The following is a 17,640-nucleotide window of genomic DNA, read 5'->3' on the forward strand; positions in this document are numbered from 1 at the left end:
ACACCACTTTTTGCTCAGTCATAATTTATCTAAGCACCAAGTGCATAACAAGCAGTTGTCTTGTATTGTTGCAACTTCCACAAAAGGAAGAGAAGGAAAATGGCTATACCAAAAACCTGCATATAAAGTCACTGTGTCCCGCTGATCTCATGAACATGAACTATTTCGCTCCAACGAAAAATAAGGATTCTATTAATCACAGGTTTATCATTCAGACAGTTAATTAATATTATCCTGTCTAGTCCACTAGATTACTTCAGCCCCCAGTTTTGCTCTTTGACATTTAAATCCACAACATCCTTGGTTCTTCCAGTTGACCTGTCAGGTCTATCTTTTACAAATGCATATGAAAAATATGGATTGTATACACTTTGCGTTGGGAGGCTTTTCTTGGCTAGAAAGTAACAGTTTATGCTCCACAGCACTTCTTTTTTTGGTCTGGTTCTATGAAGCTGTGTTACTTCAAGCTTTCCAAAAATGTCACTCACTGGGGGTTTGCACATAACTGATTTGGAATTCTTTCCCTTATAAAATCTGTTTAGAAGCTAAGCCACCCTGCTTGTGTACATGTTTCTAGTAATCAAAACTTACATCACCGTCGTCATCATGACAATGATGATTTGGGCCTTACACTGATTTATTTTTGCTTGAAATGAAATATAGTCTAACTGCTATTATATAAGTAGGATAAACCTCAGTTCTAGCCCTGTAAAGCTATTCCATTATTACTCTGCAATCACTATGGCACTGTTCTTTTTAACTTGGAGGAATTTGTAAATAAACAAATGGGCACTAAATGTTAATCAAGTTAAGCAGATCTCAAGTTACAGTAATTGTGGATCTGTTCCTTTCAAAAAATTAAAATAAAATATAGAACTATAGGTATGGGGGGGGGCTCAACATCTGCAGATGTCTGCTTTTATTAAATTAACTGTGATTATCACCAACCTTTTTTATGGCCAGGCCTATTATTCAATAGCTGTTTTAAACTGTAATCTGAATTAAATATTTTTATTTATTTATTTAGGTATTTATACCCCGCCCTTCAGCCCTAATGGCTCTCAGGGCGGCTTACAATTATTTTTAATCAGACAGTTCCCTGCCCTCAGGCTTACAATCTAAAAGACACGAAACAAAAGGAGAAGGGAATGGTGAAGGGAAAGGGGATGAGGTCCAGTGGTTCTTCTCTCCCTCTGAGGCCTGGACCAAGGCAGATGGATATGTTGAACCATCACTGGATGTTGTATGAAACAAGGTCATTATAACCGATTTGCCTCCATTTTCTTTTATATTTCCTTTTCTTTCTCTGCATCTACCATTTTTACTCTTGGGGCCTCCAAAACATGCTACTTAAACCAGATGGCACCATGGCACCCAGTGGATTCTAAGTGGTCAAATGGATTCCTTACTTTCCCCAGTTCTGGAAGTTGCTCACTGGGTTGGTATATTGAACAAGCTTTTTAAACTTTTTTAATGTATTTCTAATAAATTAAAAGCACATATGTCAATTTTCCCCAAACGAAGTAGCTGTTTATTTATTTATTTATTTCCTCTGTTGAAACACAGAGGACTGGGAAATTTTTGAAGAAGCAGTTAGACATGTTTTTCTATTCCACCATCACCAAAAAAATGTTACCTCTCTTCACTTCCACATCTTTCCTGGCATGGATATCCATGCAAGCTGGCATGTCCATATGAAATGCAGACACAAAGTAACATCTTCATCTGTATTTAAAATCTGAATTCCAAATAGTGGGATCTAGAGCCAGGCTCAATGCCTTGAATATTTAGATTGTTATACTGTTCCAAAACTGTTAGGTTATTTCCTCATTTAACAGGAAGGCCTATGCTTCTGTATGGATAAAACTGTTTCTGAATCAGAAATATGGGTCCTGATCAAAGTGGCAAAATATTCCCACATTGATTAGAAATTATTAGAAGCATTATTTTTTTGGACTCCCAGAGTTCCCAAACTAATATGGGCAGGCCAATTGTAGGGTACTGAGAGATAAGCAGGTCAAAAAAGTAATGTTTCCAAGCTGGGCCTATTATTCTAAACACAGGTAAGCACTGACATTACAGTGGGTCCTTTCCTTACACGGGGGTCCGTTGTGTGCATACAGCACGGCACATGCGCCACAGGTGCACACACCATTGTTTTTCATCTTAAGCTGAAAGCCATGTATGGTACGCCCTCGTATGGCAGGGAAGGACACTGTACTTGGGTTCCATGTTTTGTCCTCTGCAAGAAGGAAGATTTCAGGGCATTCCTTCTGCTGTATGTTTATGGCCTTGTTGAACTGGAGAGCTTGGATCTGTTGAAAATGCTTTATTACATTGTCCATTTTGCACAGGAATCATGGTTAGATTTAAGAAAATCTTTAGCCCTAGGCAGGCAATCACCTGCAACAAATGTGTGTTAAACTGAGAAGGGAAAATGGGCTGGCACACAAATTTTATCCCTCACTTCTCTAAGTGCTTTGTGTATCTATTATGAAAATATGAAAGGGGTTGTAAGCTTATTTGCTTATCATCTCCCATTGTTTGGGGAAAACCACATGATCAGAATCAGAGCTTGGAATGGAATTGTACTTTTTATTCATTACTCTCACACAACAAATTATTGTTTATTACTGTTACTGCAGTCCAGAAAGGTACATTACTCAACACTAACAAGTTACCGTTATTGTTACTATTGGAAAAATATAGAAAAATGTTCTCTGTGTCCTGCCAAGTGACCATTCAAGGTACTGCACTTTGGAAAATCAGAGGGAGAAAAGAAAAAGATATCATAAAACTCTTAGCTGTAGCGCAAAGATAGCAATGCATGAGGCCCTACAAGTCCTCAGACTGAAGCAGTACATACAACCCACAATTAGTTAACAGGCAGAGAACCTATTCTTCTTTCACTGAAAAGCAGTGAATTACAGCCATGGCTGCTGCATCAAAAACCAAAACCAAACCAAAAAACCCATTCTATCCCAATACTGCACAATGAAACTAATTATGAGAGTAATTAAAAACATGTTATGCTCTTGTAAGGGTTCCTGACCATGGGTAGAGTTATAAGAGCCCTGGTGGCGCAGTGGTTAAATGCCTGTACTGCAGCCACTCACTCAAAACCACAAGGTTGCATGTTCAAGACCAGCAAAAGGGCTCAAGCTTGACTCAGACTTGCATCCTTCCGAGGTGGCTAAAATGAGTACCCAGATTGTTGGGGGCAAATTAGCTTACAGTTGTAAACCACTTAGACACTGCTTAGGCAGTATGAAGCGGTATATAAATGAAGAGTGTTTGTTTGTTAGAGTTGTAAGTCAAACATACTTACAAACCCCTTTTCGAAAAATGCTTCCCAGCCACTCATAATGTGAGGGACAAATATTTTTCTCCTCAATGTGCCCAGGATTGCTACCATCTGGCAGCTGATGGCTTACAGATCACCACCCATCAGGAGTCTACCACTTTCAGTAGCACTGTTTTAGATAGTCATACACTCTGGCTTAAGAGCAGCCAAAAGGCATGGAAGCTGCAGACAGGGCTAGCATACCCATGTCTCCTCCCCAGTTTAGCCCTCTTCAGGTGAAGCAGACAAAGGACTCATCTGATCTTATCCTGAGAGATCACACAACAACTGGATGTCCACCCCATTCCACAATAAGGGGATCTTAATCATCTTAATGCATTGTACTCAGGGTAGTGTACTTAACAGGCATATTGCCCTCACTGTTTGAGAAGGAGCCTTGTGTTAATTGGGTTGTGATCAGGAAAATTTCACAGGAGACCAACAGAAAACCCAAGGATTTTGGAGCTGTTTTCTACATCTCTCTCTCTTTGCATACCTTCTTCCTTCTCTGTCAAGTCACTGCCCCTTGTTCTCCTGCCCTAAAGCTGGGACAGTTTAGCCAGTAATTGTGAAGTGAGTGACAGCTCTGTGATTCACTGCTAACTTTCTCTGCCTGTCTTTGAAAGAGGCCTACAAAATTTTCAGCACTCAGATCCTGATTTACATATGGCTACTTTTCATCTAATGTTCAGACAGGGTCTCAGACATTAAAAAGGTACTACTGAGTATGAATCTGGAGATGTTACCTCATACAGGGAGCCCTGGTGGTGCAGTGGTTAAATGCCAGTACTGTGGCTACAACCTAAGTTTTATTCTAGAGGAGGGCTCCAAGGTCCATTCAGCATTCCACCCTTTTGTAGGGTTGGTAAAATGAGACCCAGCTTGTTGGGGACAATTGGCTTACATTTTGTAAACCCCTGAGGGAGTGCTAGTTCACTGATAAGCAGTATAGAAATGTACTTGCTATTGCTAGTGTTGTACACAAATCTTGATAGACTACTGCTTTTTAGGTGTTTCAGCAGAATCCGAAAAGCTCTGGCTACTTCATATGCAGAACTGCACACTGGTGGAAGTAACTGACCAGGTGGACTCAGATTGTCAGGAACCTGCTCACCACATGGCATGGTCTTAAATTAGACAATAATCCAGTAATGAATATCTAGGAGTCCTGTGTGGAAACAGGATGTAGGAAAATAATGCTTACTCTGCAGCCATCTGTCCTTTCGCAGCTTCATTTTTTCTTTTTTAGAGAGAAGCGTCTTTTCATCTCCATCTGAAATGTTAAGAAGAAAAATAAGAATAATACTTTTCGCATGTCAAATTATGTTATCTATTTGTATTCTAGGAAATCCACAGTGTGACCTTGGATAAGTCACACACTCTCAACTTTAGAAAACCCCATGCCTTAGGGTTGTCATAAGTCAGAAATGACCTGAAGACACATAACAACAACAATTTGTATTGAGTTTTCAAGAGTGATACAATTGGAAACAATGTAATTCAGTAAAAATAAAACATTAAAATAGAGAACAATATTTTACTGGAATAGAAACTAGTAGTTTAACATTTATTTTTTACATACCTGGCTTTGCATGAGTTGTAACAACACTGAGTTTGATAGACCAAAAGCTTGAAGCATAATTACACAGCTGTCAACAGTAAAAATTATTCTGTGTTTGACTGAAGCTATAGCTAGTGGCACTTAGTCAAAGCATGCAGCCACATTTCCCTGAGGAAAGGTCTGTCCATTCCATTCCCATGAAGAGAACTGTCCCATAGCAGGGGAGGAACCACTCTATAACACTCCCTCCGGCTGCTCCCCCTTAGATTCAAATTTTATCAAATACAAACCTATCCACTGGTTAGAAAATCTACCTCACAAATACAGTGAAATATTAAAATTAATTACAATTAATACATAAGCATACTAAATAATCCTAAATTGGCATATTCCATAATATGTGACAACAGGCTCTCCTATCCCCCCGGCCTTAATTCATCTTTAAAGTTTTCTGTTTATTTTGGCCCCAAGCTTGCTCCATATATATACACACACACTCCAAATATTGCATGTGCATGTCTATGCAAATGTATATACAGTATACAACAATGTAATCATGCTTATGACTTAAATGTTTTTAAAAACCAAAATTATGTAAATTTATATTTTTGCTATTCACACGAAAATGTACCATTGTACAACTTCAAGAGAAGGGGAAACATACACCGCCTTTCCTCAGCATATTGTGAGTGCCATGCTTGCACCGCCCTCTGCTTGCCAGCTGGGACTTCAGCAGACAAAATTCCTGGAACCAGAAAGTTCTACCTTCTGGAGGGACCCAAGCATCAGAAGCAATTTTTCAAAAATCATTTCCTGCCAGATTTATAATCAGCCAGCATCAGATTTTTGGAACTGCAGCATTAGAAGAACATTATCTTGGCAATGACACTATTGCAGCCAGGGTCAACACCAATGGAACTCTTTCCTTTGGGAGACACACTGTGAGAGTCAACAATGGTGAGGTCTACCATACTTGTCCGAACGGGTGACGAGGGAGGCGATGTTTTCTGGCTATTTATAATCTTAGATGAAATGCCTTTGTATTTCCTACATCTTTATCAATAGTGTGGTGGATGCCTGCCTCCTGGTGGAAGAAACACATTTTAGAAACTGGCACAGAGGTGGAAGGAAATGGAGAGGAACCACTAAAATAGGAGAGGGCAAAGAAAAATATGGTAAAAGGGAAGGTCACTATAAAGGAAGGGTGTTCAGAGAACCTAGGTGACCTCTGTGAGTTGAAGGTACAGATGCTCAGTGCCAGGCTGGCAAAACCAATAGCCAAACAGGACTTAATAAGCATGATAGCAGAATGAGACACATGTGTACGTGCGCACTGTCAAACAAAATAGAAGCAATATCGAGCAAGACTTGGCGGGGTTGCATGGCTTGAATATGATTCTGTCCAACTAATCACATGCCCCATCCTGAAGCTTCCTGCTGTTAAGTGTCTGCATCTGAAGGTGGGTATTTAGTGTGGCAGGATTCCTATGCTGTAACACTAGCTTCTCAACAATTTCTTATCATGGGCTCGCCAGGCATGGTGCAAATAGAGACTGCTTGCCCTGCAGGAATTCCAAACATATTATGCTGAAACTGCCCTGTCAGGAGTGGCTGAAGATTTCACAATTTTGAGGGCAATCATGTGTTTGTTGTACAGTACTGTATCTGGTATTTGGCACCATACATTCTACAGGGCACCCTTGGAATCTGTTTTTTTCTGTAGTGGTAGGGATGATGGAGATACGGATGTCAAAAGACTTTCTAAAACATTATTACTTGCTATTGCTATTATGCACTACTGGAATGGATGTGATGGTTATGATTGCTGGGACCTAAAGTGTTTGTCGAGATTACAGACCAAACAAGATGAACACCCCAGAAGGCTGATGGATTCAGATGTACATCTCTGGGATTTTACTGGGAATTTCCACTGAAACTCTGCTTGGCCTCTGGAATGGGGAAATGACTCAGGTGTCTGGCATGCTAGCTCCTGAAATCCTTCTCCTGTTACGTAGAATCAAATTAGCTCTCTGATTTTTGAGGGAGCTGGGGCCAATTAAATGAATGGCATGACAACACCACTGGAAAACGTGGAATGACATAACTGAAGATGCACTAGAATGTCTGTTCCATAGGGGTGATGCTGAGAAAGACATGATTCTGCTCCACCACCATCATGTCTGCACAAAATAGACCAACAGAGGTTTTTTTCAGTTGGTCAAGGGCTTACTATATTCTGGCTCAAGAGATGAAAACAATGATACTTCAAACAGCTTGTTATAGCCAGTTTCCACAATGCTTTGCAAATATAACCACTCATATACATCCTGACTTAGGTGTCATAATTGATTTCTATCCCAATTGATAGGTTTTGGGATTCTATTTGTCTGCGTATACTACACAGTTTTCTATTTGGATTGCCTGAGATTGTGGACAGGACAGGATTACCTACCCAAAGCTCAGCACACACTGGCTTGCTCTAGCTAAGAGCTATCCTAATGACCAATTACCAGCCACTGCCTGTTCTCCTTTAACCAAGCTTCTGTGGACTAATGCATTACGTATAGTATCATTAACTTTGGTACAAAACACACTGTAGAAATAATCCAGTCTGAGACCACTTTAACTGCCCTGGCTCAGTGCTAGGGAATCCTGGGAATTGTAGTTTATTGTGGCACCAGAGATCTCTGACAGAAAATGCTAAATGTCTCACAAAATTACAGTTCCTAGAATTCCCTAGCATTGAGCCAAGGCAGTTGAAGTAGTCTCAAACTGGACTATTTCTGCAGTGTGCTTTGGACCCACCTCTAAGAAACTGTACCCAGTGCGCAGAATGTAAGCTTCCCCTCTCAGATAATTCATGCTGCACACAGGACTGAGTCTTCATTGACAGTAACTGTGGTTGCTACTAATCAGGACACATTCTTAGTACAAAATTTTGAAATCAAGGGGTTGTTCAAATCCTTGCTTGAGAGGAGTTTGTCTACAAGAGAGATCTATGCACAAAACTTTTTTTTTTGTCTCTAGCACTCTATCCCAGAAGAGAAAGAACAAAACATTATTTCAATATATAAACTGTCCAAAGATCTGAGGGAAGTTCCACATACCCTTTGGACAGCCCTGGTATGCAGAACAATGATGGACTGTTCAAAAGGAGGAAAATCTCAAAATGAAAACTATTAAACTTTTGGATTGATGGATGGATAGATGGATAACAGTTAGGTGATGTGCAATTGTGCAACTCATGGTGTTCATCACATGTCCCATATTCCACCTGAACTTCTCTTAAGGAAAGGATTAATATCCTGCTCTCTACCATGTGCTGTAGTGAAGAGCCAAAGATAAAGCAGTACTTAGTGGAATTTCTCTCAGTGATTTCTTCGCACCCTCAAATCCATGTTGACCTCTCACACATGAATATCGCCAGCACAATGTTTCCAAAAAACAAAGGCCCTTTAAAACCTAATTGGGTCAAACAATGCTAGGGCCTCCTTTCCTTTTCTTTGCAGTCCTTTTTAGCACAGCTAGCACGTGCACATAGAGGGCATTTGAGGATTGCTAAGGCTTACCCTTTCTTTCAGTCAATATCTGCGAAAGAGCATTTTCATTAGCAACATATTGATTTCCAAAGCTGTGCACCTCAGCTATAATCTGTCCAGATGAATGCTTCAGCATATATCCTAATCTGACATGGCCAGATATGTGTGAAGGGCAAAGTCAGTGTGCTTCAGTGCAAATCCATAGCAAGAAAACAAAAACTATAGCTTCCTGCAGATAATGGACTAGAAGAAGCTGTTCCATTTAATATTCAGCAAGAAACATTGTTATAAGAGAAGCAAATGAATTACTGCCAGATATCTGGGACAGTGGTTCTGAAAAGGGACTTTTCCCTCCCCCTCTTCAGTTCAAGTTTTAAGGATCAAGAGGAAAAGTAAGAAGACCTGAGATGGATCACACCAAAGGTTAAATTAGTCTAACATTTTGTTCTCACTATAGCCAACTAAAGTTGCCTATGGAGAACCCAGCAGCAAGACATGAGTACAACAGCACCTTCCCAGTTGGATTTCTGGCAACTGGTATGCTGCCTTTGATAGTGGAAGTAAAACAGAGTCATCAGGATTTGTCTTCACTTATTGCCTTGTCTCAGGGATTTTGGTAATTTGGGATGAAAGGAAAAACAACAACAATCAACCCCCCCCCAAACTACCCAAACTCTGAATGGCTATAAAGCTTTGTTTGCTGGCAATGAGCTACAACTGGCTACAAGGAAGGCTATTCAAGAAAGGCAATGCAATATGGAACCATTAGGAAGGAAAGAAAAACCTAGAGTTGGGGTAAACCAAGAAACACATGCTGTCCAAATCCTTTAGTGCTGTTACCATAAAATATATAACTGACAGCTCTTGACAATGCCCCACAGGTAAGAATTTACACCGTATCATTCAAATTTTTATTCTGTTACAGTAAGTTTCGTATCTAACACTTCTGAGAAATGCAAGAACAACAACAAAAACCCTGTCCTCAGACACAAGCAGCAGTTTCTTCCTAAATTATTGCCATGTTCAGTCACACATTTCAGGGCAGAGGACAAGTAAATTCTCCCTCCAAATTCTCCATTCTTTCCCACTATCCTCTGTTGACCCAAAATGATCCACTCAAGCAGAAGCATCCTATCCATTATGTACTTCAATAATCAGAAGCACTAGATTAAAACATTCAAATCTTCTACAACTTTGTCCACATACTTAGAATCTGAGAATACAGATGTCCAATGTGAAAAACACATGATAAGGTTTGCAAATCTTTATTAGGTTTGGTTTAAAGAGGGCATCATTTTTAGTGCTATTTAATGACAAAAAGGAGATATTTACAGGACGGAGCACTGACGCCATATGTAGGGTAAGAATAACACTTTTTTAAAAACCCAACATAGTCACTATATTTATCTTAAAAATTACAAGATGTTGTTTTTGAACAGATGCTGAAATTTATTTCCTTTACACAAAAGTTCTAACTAAATCAGGGGTGGCCCAACCTTTCCCACATCTTAAGGAAGAAAAGTAAATACTACCCCTTCACGGTGTGTGGGCCACTACAATGAACTGCACTCAGGCCATATCAGAAACAAATATATTGCAAGAGCGAGGCAACATGCCACCAGCAAAAAGTTCAGACAGTGGCTCCTTCCCTTGCCATGATAGGAGGATGGTGAAGATAATACTGCCATGCTGGCATGCATGCCCTCTGCACACTGCTGAATGAGGTGGCAGTGGGTGGGTGGGTGGCTTTAGTTAGAAATCTTTTGTGTTATTTAAAAATATCTGGCTCTGAGGGATCCTAACAGCCAAGTCATTATAGGGAGGAAACTTACTTGTGCCTATAGTGGGAGCAGCTGCATAGGGCAGGAACGGTATTTGCCACTTCTTGTGTTCTACTACCTGAGGTTAACCCTTCACAAACACAGCAGTTATGCTCAAAGATTTGTCTCATTTGGGAAAATGAAATGATTATTTTCACCAATGTCTAAATGGGGAAGGGGCGTGATGAGGGGAGGCTGTGGATCAGATACGTAAAGTAATACAGGTCTTATCCAACCCAGGGGCAGAGTTTCTCCATCTGGGAGATAAATGATAGAATCATAGAGTTGGAGGAGACCTCAGGGGCCATCCAGTCCAACCCCATTCTGTCATGCAGGAAATCTCAATCAAAGCATCCCTGACAGATGGCCATCCAGCCTCTGCTTAAAGACCTCAAAGGAAGGAGACTCGACTACACTCCGAGGAAGGAGTGTGTTCCACTGTCAAACAGATCTTACTGTCAGGAAGCTCCTCCTAATGTTGAGCTGGAATCTCTTTTCCTGTAGCTTGCATCCATTGTTCTGTGTCCTAGTCTCTGGAGCAGCAGAAAACAAGCTTGCTTCCTCCTCCCTTCAAAATTTTACACAGAGCTATCATATCACCTCTTTCCCTTCTCCAGGCTAAACATCCCCAGCTCTCTAATTCATTCTTCATAAGGCATGGTTTCCAAATCGTTTTTTGTGGGTTTTTTGGGCTATGTGGCCATGTTCTATCAGAGTTTCTTTCTTACGTTTCACCAGCATCTGTGGCTGGCATCTGTGGTTTCCAAATCCTGCACTACTTTAGTTGCCCTCCTTTGGACACACTCCAATTTCTCAACATCCTTTTGAATTGTGGTGCCATGGGCACGCTCCCCATTCATCTGAATGGGACGCACCTCCCATTGCGCCCCGCATGCTCCCCACGCACGTAAGCTCAAAGCCACATATAACGCGGGCGCACTGTACATGGTGGATAAATCACACACAATTTCTATGACTTCTTGACCAATTTCCACTCCACCATGTGTAGCCCCAGAAGCAGATGAAAGGCCATTCCTCCTTCTTAACTGCCACTGCCCTGGTCTTGATGGGAGAGAAGAACCAGCAGTATCTAGAGGATTTGATCCCCTTCCCCATTGCCACTCCCTTCTTTTGTGTCATGTATTTTAGATTATTAACCTGAGGGAAGGGAACTGTCAAATTAACAAGCTATAAAATACTATGAGTTCTTTTGTGGCTGAAGAGCAGGGTATAAATACTCTAAATAAATAACATTGTCTATAGGCCAAAGTTTGACCTGCACAAAAGTAGGGAAGCATTCTCAAACTCCATCTCAGGGGTACTTCCACCAGGCTAGCAGACAATATAATACTGATAAATATGAAAGAATTAGAAAAGATCCTAAAATGTAAAGATATACAACTGAACGTGAAAGTTAGGATCATACAAGCCCCTGTTTTATCTATTACCATGCACAGATGCAAGAGATGTCAAGTTAAGAAAGTGGACAGGAAGAAAACTAATTCATTTGAAATGTATGCTGGAGAAGATTGCTGAGGATACCATGGACAGCCAAAAAGTCAAACAAACAGGTGCTAGAACAAATCAAACCAGAAATCTCTCTGGAAGCCAAGATGACAAGACTAAAGCTGTCCTACTTTGACCACATTACGAGAAGGGAGGACTCACTGGAAAAGAGAATAATGCTAGGAAAGGTGGAGGGATGTAGAAAGAGAGGAAGACTGCATGCTAGATGGATGGACTCTATTAAGGGGGTCACAGGCATGAATTTACAGGACCTAAGCAGAGCAGTGGAAGATAGGAACTCTTGGAGATATCTCATCCACAGGGTCACCATGAGTCAGGATGAACTTGAGGGCGGTTAACAACAACAACAAAGCAGACATTCATCATTTTTAAAAAAGTTACTTAAGTAGGCTGTTAATCTGCAACTGGAAACCATAAGAACTTGGTAAGCTTCAGAGAACTGGAAGACTACTACTTGCTAGAGATGAAAATATGTGTGCCAGTTATAATAGCAAGAGATGGAATTGAGCTCTCTGTGATACATTTGAGGATAATTCTTCACAGTTGACCTTGGGCAGTCTTTGGAAGTTTTATTAAATGGGATTTCATCACACATGCTTTAAAAACAACAACCCTCGCTTCTAATAATCCACTAGATTCACACTAAAATAATAATGAAGGGATGAAAAGTTGTAATCTGGGAATATTATGGCCTTGGGTCTGCCTAAATTGCTCTAAGTAGATTAACCGAACTGACATGACATTAAGCTGAAATCTGTTCCTACTGCAGCTTCACAGAGCAAATACTATGTGAATAGTCAAATAACCAGGAGGCACGTGGGTTTATTTCTCTAGACAATAGGCATATTTGGTTAAAATAAACAATATACAAGTAACTGAGTATTATTTCAGACTTTGAGCCCTTGGTATCCACTGAGGTTTGGTTCCAGGATCCCCCATGGATAGCAAAATCTGTGGATGTTCAAGTCCCATTAAATACAATTGTGTAGTAAAATGTGCCCCTTATATCAAATGGCAAAATCAAGGTTTGATTATTAGAATATATATGTGTGTGTGTGTGTGTGTGTGAGAGAGAGAGAGAGAGAGAATATTTTCAAGACGTGGATGGTTGAATCAATGGATAAAAATCCATTGATATGGAAAGCCAACAGTATTTTGATTTCAGTCCCAAAAAAAGTAAGAGTGAAATTGATAAACCGAATAAACTGCATCTTATGAGTAGAATTCAGGCAAATATATAATTTGTTCAACCACTACAATGCAGAGAAACTGAACGTTAAGATATCCATCTTAACTTGACAAGCAATCCATACACATCTTTTACAGTTCACATATTTTGCTCACTTAGAACCTAGCCTTTTTGCAATCACACTTTAATGATTGCAAAGGATCTTCCCTCCTTTTTTGCTGAATATACTTATTAAGAATTTTCAGATACACTAAAACAGGGGTAGGCAATCTTTCTGAGCCGGGGGCCGGGTTGCTGTCCCTCAGACAACTGGAGGGCCGAAGCCAAAAGACAAATAATAAAATAATAAAATAAAAAACAAGCAATAATAAAAATTAATGAAATAAAATAAAAAACAAGCAATAATAAAAATTAATAAAATAAAAAACAAAAAATAAGTATTTTATATTTTTAAAAATTAATTTTAAAAAAACCCCAAGGCAGACCTGAAATGGCCACTGACTCACCTTTCCACCTCCTCCTCAGCGCAAAGGCTGCTTGGGAAGCCCCACGCATGGGCATGCAAGTGGGGCATGGGTGCGCACTGCCACTGGCCCATGCTGCGGCCCGGGCGGTGCGCGCAAAGAAACAGGAGCCCATCCCCTTTGGCCAGCTGGCCAATGGCTGTCTGGCCAAAGGGGATGAGTTCCTCCGTCCTAGCCCCGTGCACGAGTGGGAAAGCCCTGCTGCGGGTAGCGCAGCAGCAGCGGCGCTGACAAAGAGGAGCAAGGCGGCGCTGACCAGGAGGAGGAGGGCGGCGCTGACCAGGAAGAGGAGGAGGAGGTGGATTGGCGGCCAGCCACATTAGTGGCCGCGGCAATGGCCACATGAGCGGGCCTGGCCTGGAGGCCGGGATTGGGGGGGACACGGGCTGGGGCGGGCAGGCGGCAATCGGCGGCAGGACCAGGCTGGGACTGGTCCCAAGGCCTCGCCGGGCCAGATCCGGCCCGCGGGCCGTAGATTGCCGACCCCTGCACTAAAATCTACAGTTGCACACACATATACACAAAACAAAAAATGTGGAGGGGGGAGGTAAAGAAGAGAAGGAGAACACAAAACAGCCAGAAACCATGAAGAAAAAAATAAAATTATTTTTCACGAGGTCTTTCACCCCTCTGCAGGCTGTATCAGTGCTCTATCATCATGTCTTCATAATATAACATACCAATGTTTAACAATGCCAGCATAACCCACTCCCTCTACCAAAAATGTACTCTTTTTCTTCCCAAGTACAAACATACATGAATTCCTACTTTTGCTATGTGGGCAAAACACACAGGCATAGTGGCATTCTTACTCTCCCTTCACACAAACAAATAAACCAAATCGCTCATGAACATATATGGGAGTGCTCCCTGCAGTTTAAAGTTAAGCAAGGGACTGCTTATCAGAATGAAAACAAAATTCAACATCACTGTATCTTAATATATTCATCAGTATAGCACTGACCTAAAGTTCATATTCTCTAAACTTCCAGAGTACAATAAAAGAACCTTGGCAAAGATAAAAAAAAGACCAGATGGATTGCATGCTGTTAAGTCCACAGTGGCCTCATCATGCCATGAGAGGAAAACTGGGAACAAGTATAAGAAATGTCTAGTCCAGTGAAAAGCTCCCCAAAGATACAGATAGGCAGCAATGACTGCCATCACCTTGAAAGTGGCATGGCAGACAAGTTGACAGCAGAAGGCACAAACTGTAATTACTGGATACAGATGAAAAGTAAGAGAAGACAGAAAAAATATAGCTGGGAAAAGAACAAATTGCCAGTAATATGTACGTATGCACCATTTCAGTCACTTGATGCAAACCAATCTCCTTGTTACAGCAACAATATCATACAGGGTAACTACGCTTAACTGATATAGAGTAATGATACAAACTGGCATCTAAGGTGGAGACCACAATTCCGTTTAGGAACAGTAAAGTAAAGCACCGACCACAGCACTATCTTTCTCCAATGGTGAGATTGTGTGCTCCGGTAAGGCAAGAGCCTATGCTGATGATAGCAGTGCTGCTGGTAGGCTCTCCCTTGTCAGGCAGGCTTTTGCTTAAGGAGACTTACTACCGTATATACTTGTATACAAGTCAACCTCATATATAAGTCGAGGGAAGGTTTCAGGGTCAAAATCCCATGGATAAGCTGAGAGAAAAACTTAGGGGGGGGGGTATAAGGAAGGTTGGAAAGGGGGAAATACCACTTCCGTCCCTCCTCCTTCTCTGGACCTCTCCCAACCAACTCCCAGGTGATGGAGGAGAGGTTTTAACATCAGTGAGAAAGGAAGCAAGTGGGTTTAAATGGAGAGTTGCTTCCATAGGAAGCCAGGTCTTGCAAAATGGACTGGAGAGATGGTTTTAAATGGAGGTTTTTTTTATAGGAATCAAGGTTTTGCAAAAGGGACCAGAGAGAGAAGCAAGTGGATTTAAATGGGAAGATTTTTCCATGGGAAGCCAGGTCTTGCAAAACTCAGCAAGAAAAAAGCAAGTGCTTTTAAATTGCGAGTTTTTCCGATAGGAAGCAAAGGCTTGCAAAACGGACTGGAGGGGGAATTGGTGTTCAATGGAGATTGGGGCTTCAGACTTGTTTGCTTTAGGAACTAAACCAGTCCAGTCAGTAAGATGTAAATTAACCTAAGATCATGCTATTATAGAGTGTCAAATTCATTTTTAATCATCTCTGCAATCTCTTCTTACATTGAGCCTGTGGACAGGAAGTAGCACAACTGAGGAGAAGGCTGTTCATTCCATTTTTCCTGCTTGATGTCCCATAGGGTAGATCCTAAATGACATACTGAACTTCAGCTTGAAATTGTCTACACATTTCTTTTTTTAAAAAAGTGATATGCTTAAAAAGATTTCTCACTCTTCACATCAGCCCATGGGCTATTTTCACAATCATTGCGGCTGGCCCCCTCTCCTTCCTGGCCTTAAGGAGGCTCAAGCCCAGCCGGCCTCCTCCCTCTTCCCTAGCCTTTAAGGAGGCTCAAGACTCCTTAGAAGCCAGGAAGGCCAGGGAAGAGGGAGGAGGCCGGCCGGTCCCCGCTCTCCTTCCTGGCTTGTAAGGAGGCCTCAGTCTCCTCCGAGGCCAGGAGGGAGGGACACTTTTTTTGTAGGACACTTTTTCTTGTTAAATGGAGGACGCCCCGTGCCCCTCCTACATTTGTCCCGGTTTGGCGGTCCTGACGTATGGCAACCCTAGCTCAAGGCAGCTTACAATGATTTTAGAAGAGCTCAACGAGAGGATGAAAAGGCCCTAGGATTGTGCATGGCCCAGGCAGAGGGAAAGGGCCAGAGGAAGATTGTTCCTAGATGGCTCTGCTTATACTGGCAGTAAGGTGCTGGGAAAAAATATTGGCTTTCAGGTACACAGCAGGCAATCTTTCTTCTCCCCGCACCCCTGCCTTGACAGATTTTTAAAGCTGTTGTCAAACACAAAAAGCTTCATGGTATAACATTCTACAAATGGTGCATTGTTCTACAAAATGAGGCAGAGTTTATTTTTACACATCAGAAACAAACCCCACTGTTCCACTTAAAAAAAATGTCAAAGCAGCCAAGAAAATCATTTCCTAACAATGAAGTATGACGCCATGGTTCATCTCTGAATGATAAAATTATTACCATGTATGGCCATGTTCACCCAAAACATTGAGAGGTTCCGTAAAGGTAAAATCTGGGATGCAATACCATCCTTGTTTCTGTCCTAAATTTAGGATTACCATACTAAAGAAACTATACAGAGACCCACCTTTAACTGCAGCTGTGAATATACTATTCCTATGAGAACACTCATTCACTCCACTCAGACTAGAACTAATACTCAAAGAAGTAAAGTACAGGAATTCCACTTGCTGTTCTTACTGCATCAGGCATTTCATTACTCTCCTGTGGATCTCTAAGGATAGGTGCGTAAATAATTCATGGCAGTCAGAACCTATCAGCAATATAGTAATTAAGCCAATTGATTTAACCACTGTTAAATTGACCTCTGTATCCAGTGATTACCTGGCTGCCAAACAAACAGTGCTTTACTTATGTGGGTCAGCACAGGGCTCTGGTATTCTGTTTCCTCAAGCAACTACTGTTAAGGAAGCAGTCTACATTTCAAACTCTTTTTTTTGTCCCTGGCTGCACCCATCAGATACACTCTCAATGTTATTTTTATTTTTTGACACACATCTTGTTTTCCAGAAAGAATCTGGCACAATTCAGTGCCAAGAATGGTTTCATTTCTTGGGCCAGTTATAGACAAACATTTTGTACCAGCAAATCCCTGAGTGTTAGTGTTTCATGACCGAAATCATGTTTCTTTCTGCCTAATATCAAAATCTAGCACACACATTCTCAGCATATAAATTTCCTTCAAACTTAATACAAACAATCCAACATTCTTAGTCTTCTACAGTAATGGATAGAGCGCACAGATTAGATTGGTATAACCATCAAAAAATTTCACTGAACTCTAGAGTATCAGCATCTGGCCCCCATGAAGGAGGGGCTGTTACACTTTATTTTAATCAAGAGAAAAGCCATTCTGGCTTTGACAATCCTTCATTTGCTAAAAAGGTATCATCACACCAGCTACTAGTCAGGCCTACTATTACCTGATGAGACTTTTTGAT

At 41.1% G+C, this 17,640-nt stretch overlaps 1 protein-coding gene across 2 annotated transcripts in view; it reads right to left on the reverse strand.

Moving 5' to 3' along the window:
• Nucleotides 1-17,640, reverse strand: part of SLX9 (SLX9 ribosome biogenesis factor) — a 48,786-nt gene that overhangs the window by 11,719 nt on the left and 19,427 nt on the right. For both annotated transcript variants that reach the window (XM_042471602.1, XM_042471593.1), the window contains exon 3: nt 4,548-4,616. In XM_042471602.1, the coding sequence (XP_042327536.1) occupies nt 4,548-4,616 (69 nt within the window). The remainder of the gene's footprint in view (nt 1-4,547; nt 4,617-17,640) is intronic.

Source organism: Sceloporus undulatus, chromosome 1 (genome assembly GCF_019175285.1).
Source record: "Sceloporus undulatus isolate JIND9_A2432 ecotype Alabama chromosome 1, SceUnd_v1.1, whole genome shotgun sequence".
Lineage (NCBI taxonomy): Eukaryota > Metazoa > Chordata > Lepidosauria > Squamata > Phrynosomatidae > Sceloporus > Sceloporus undulatus.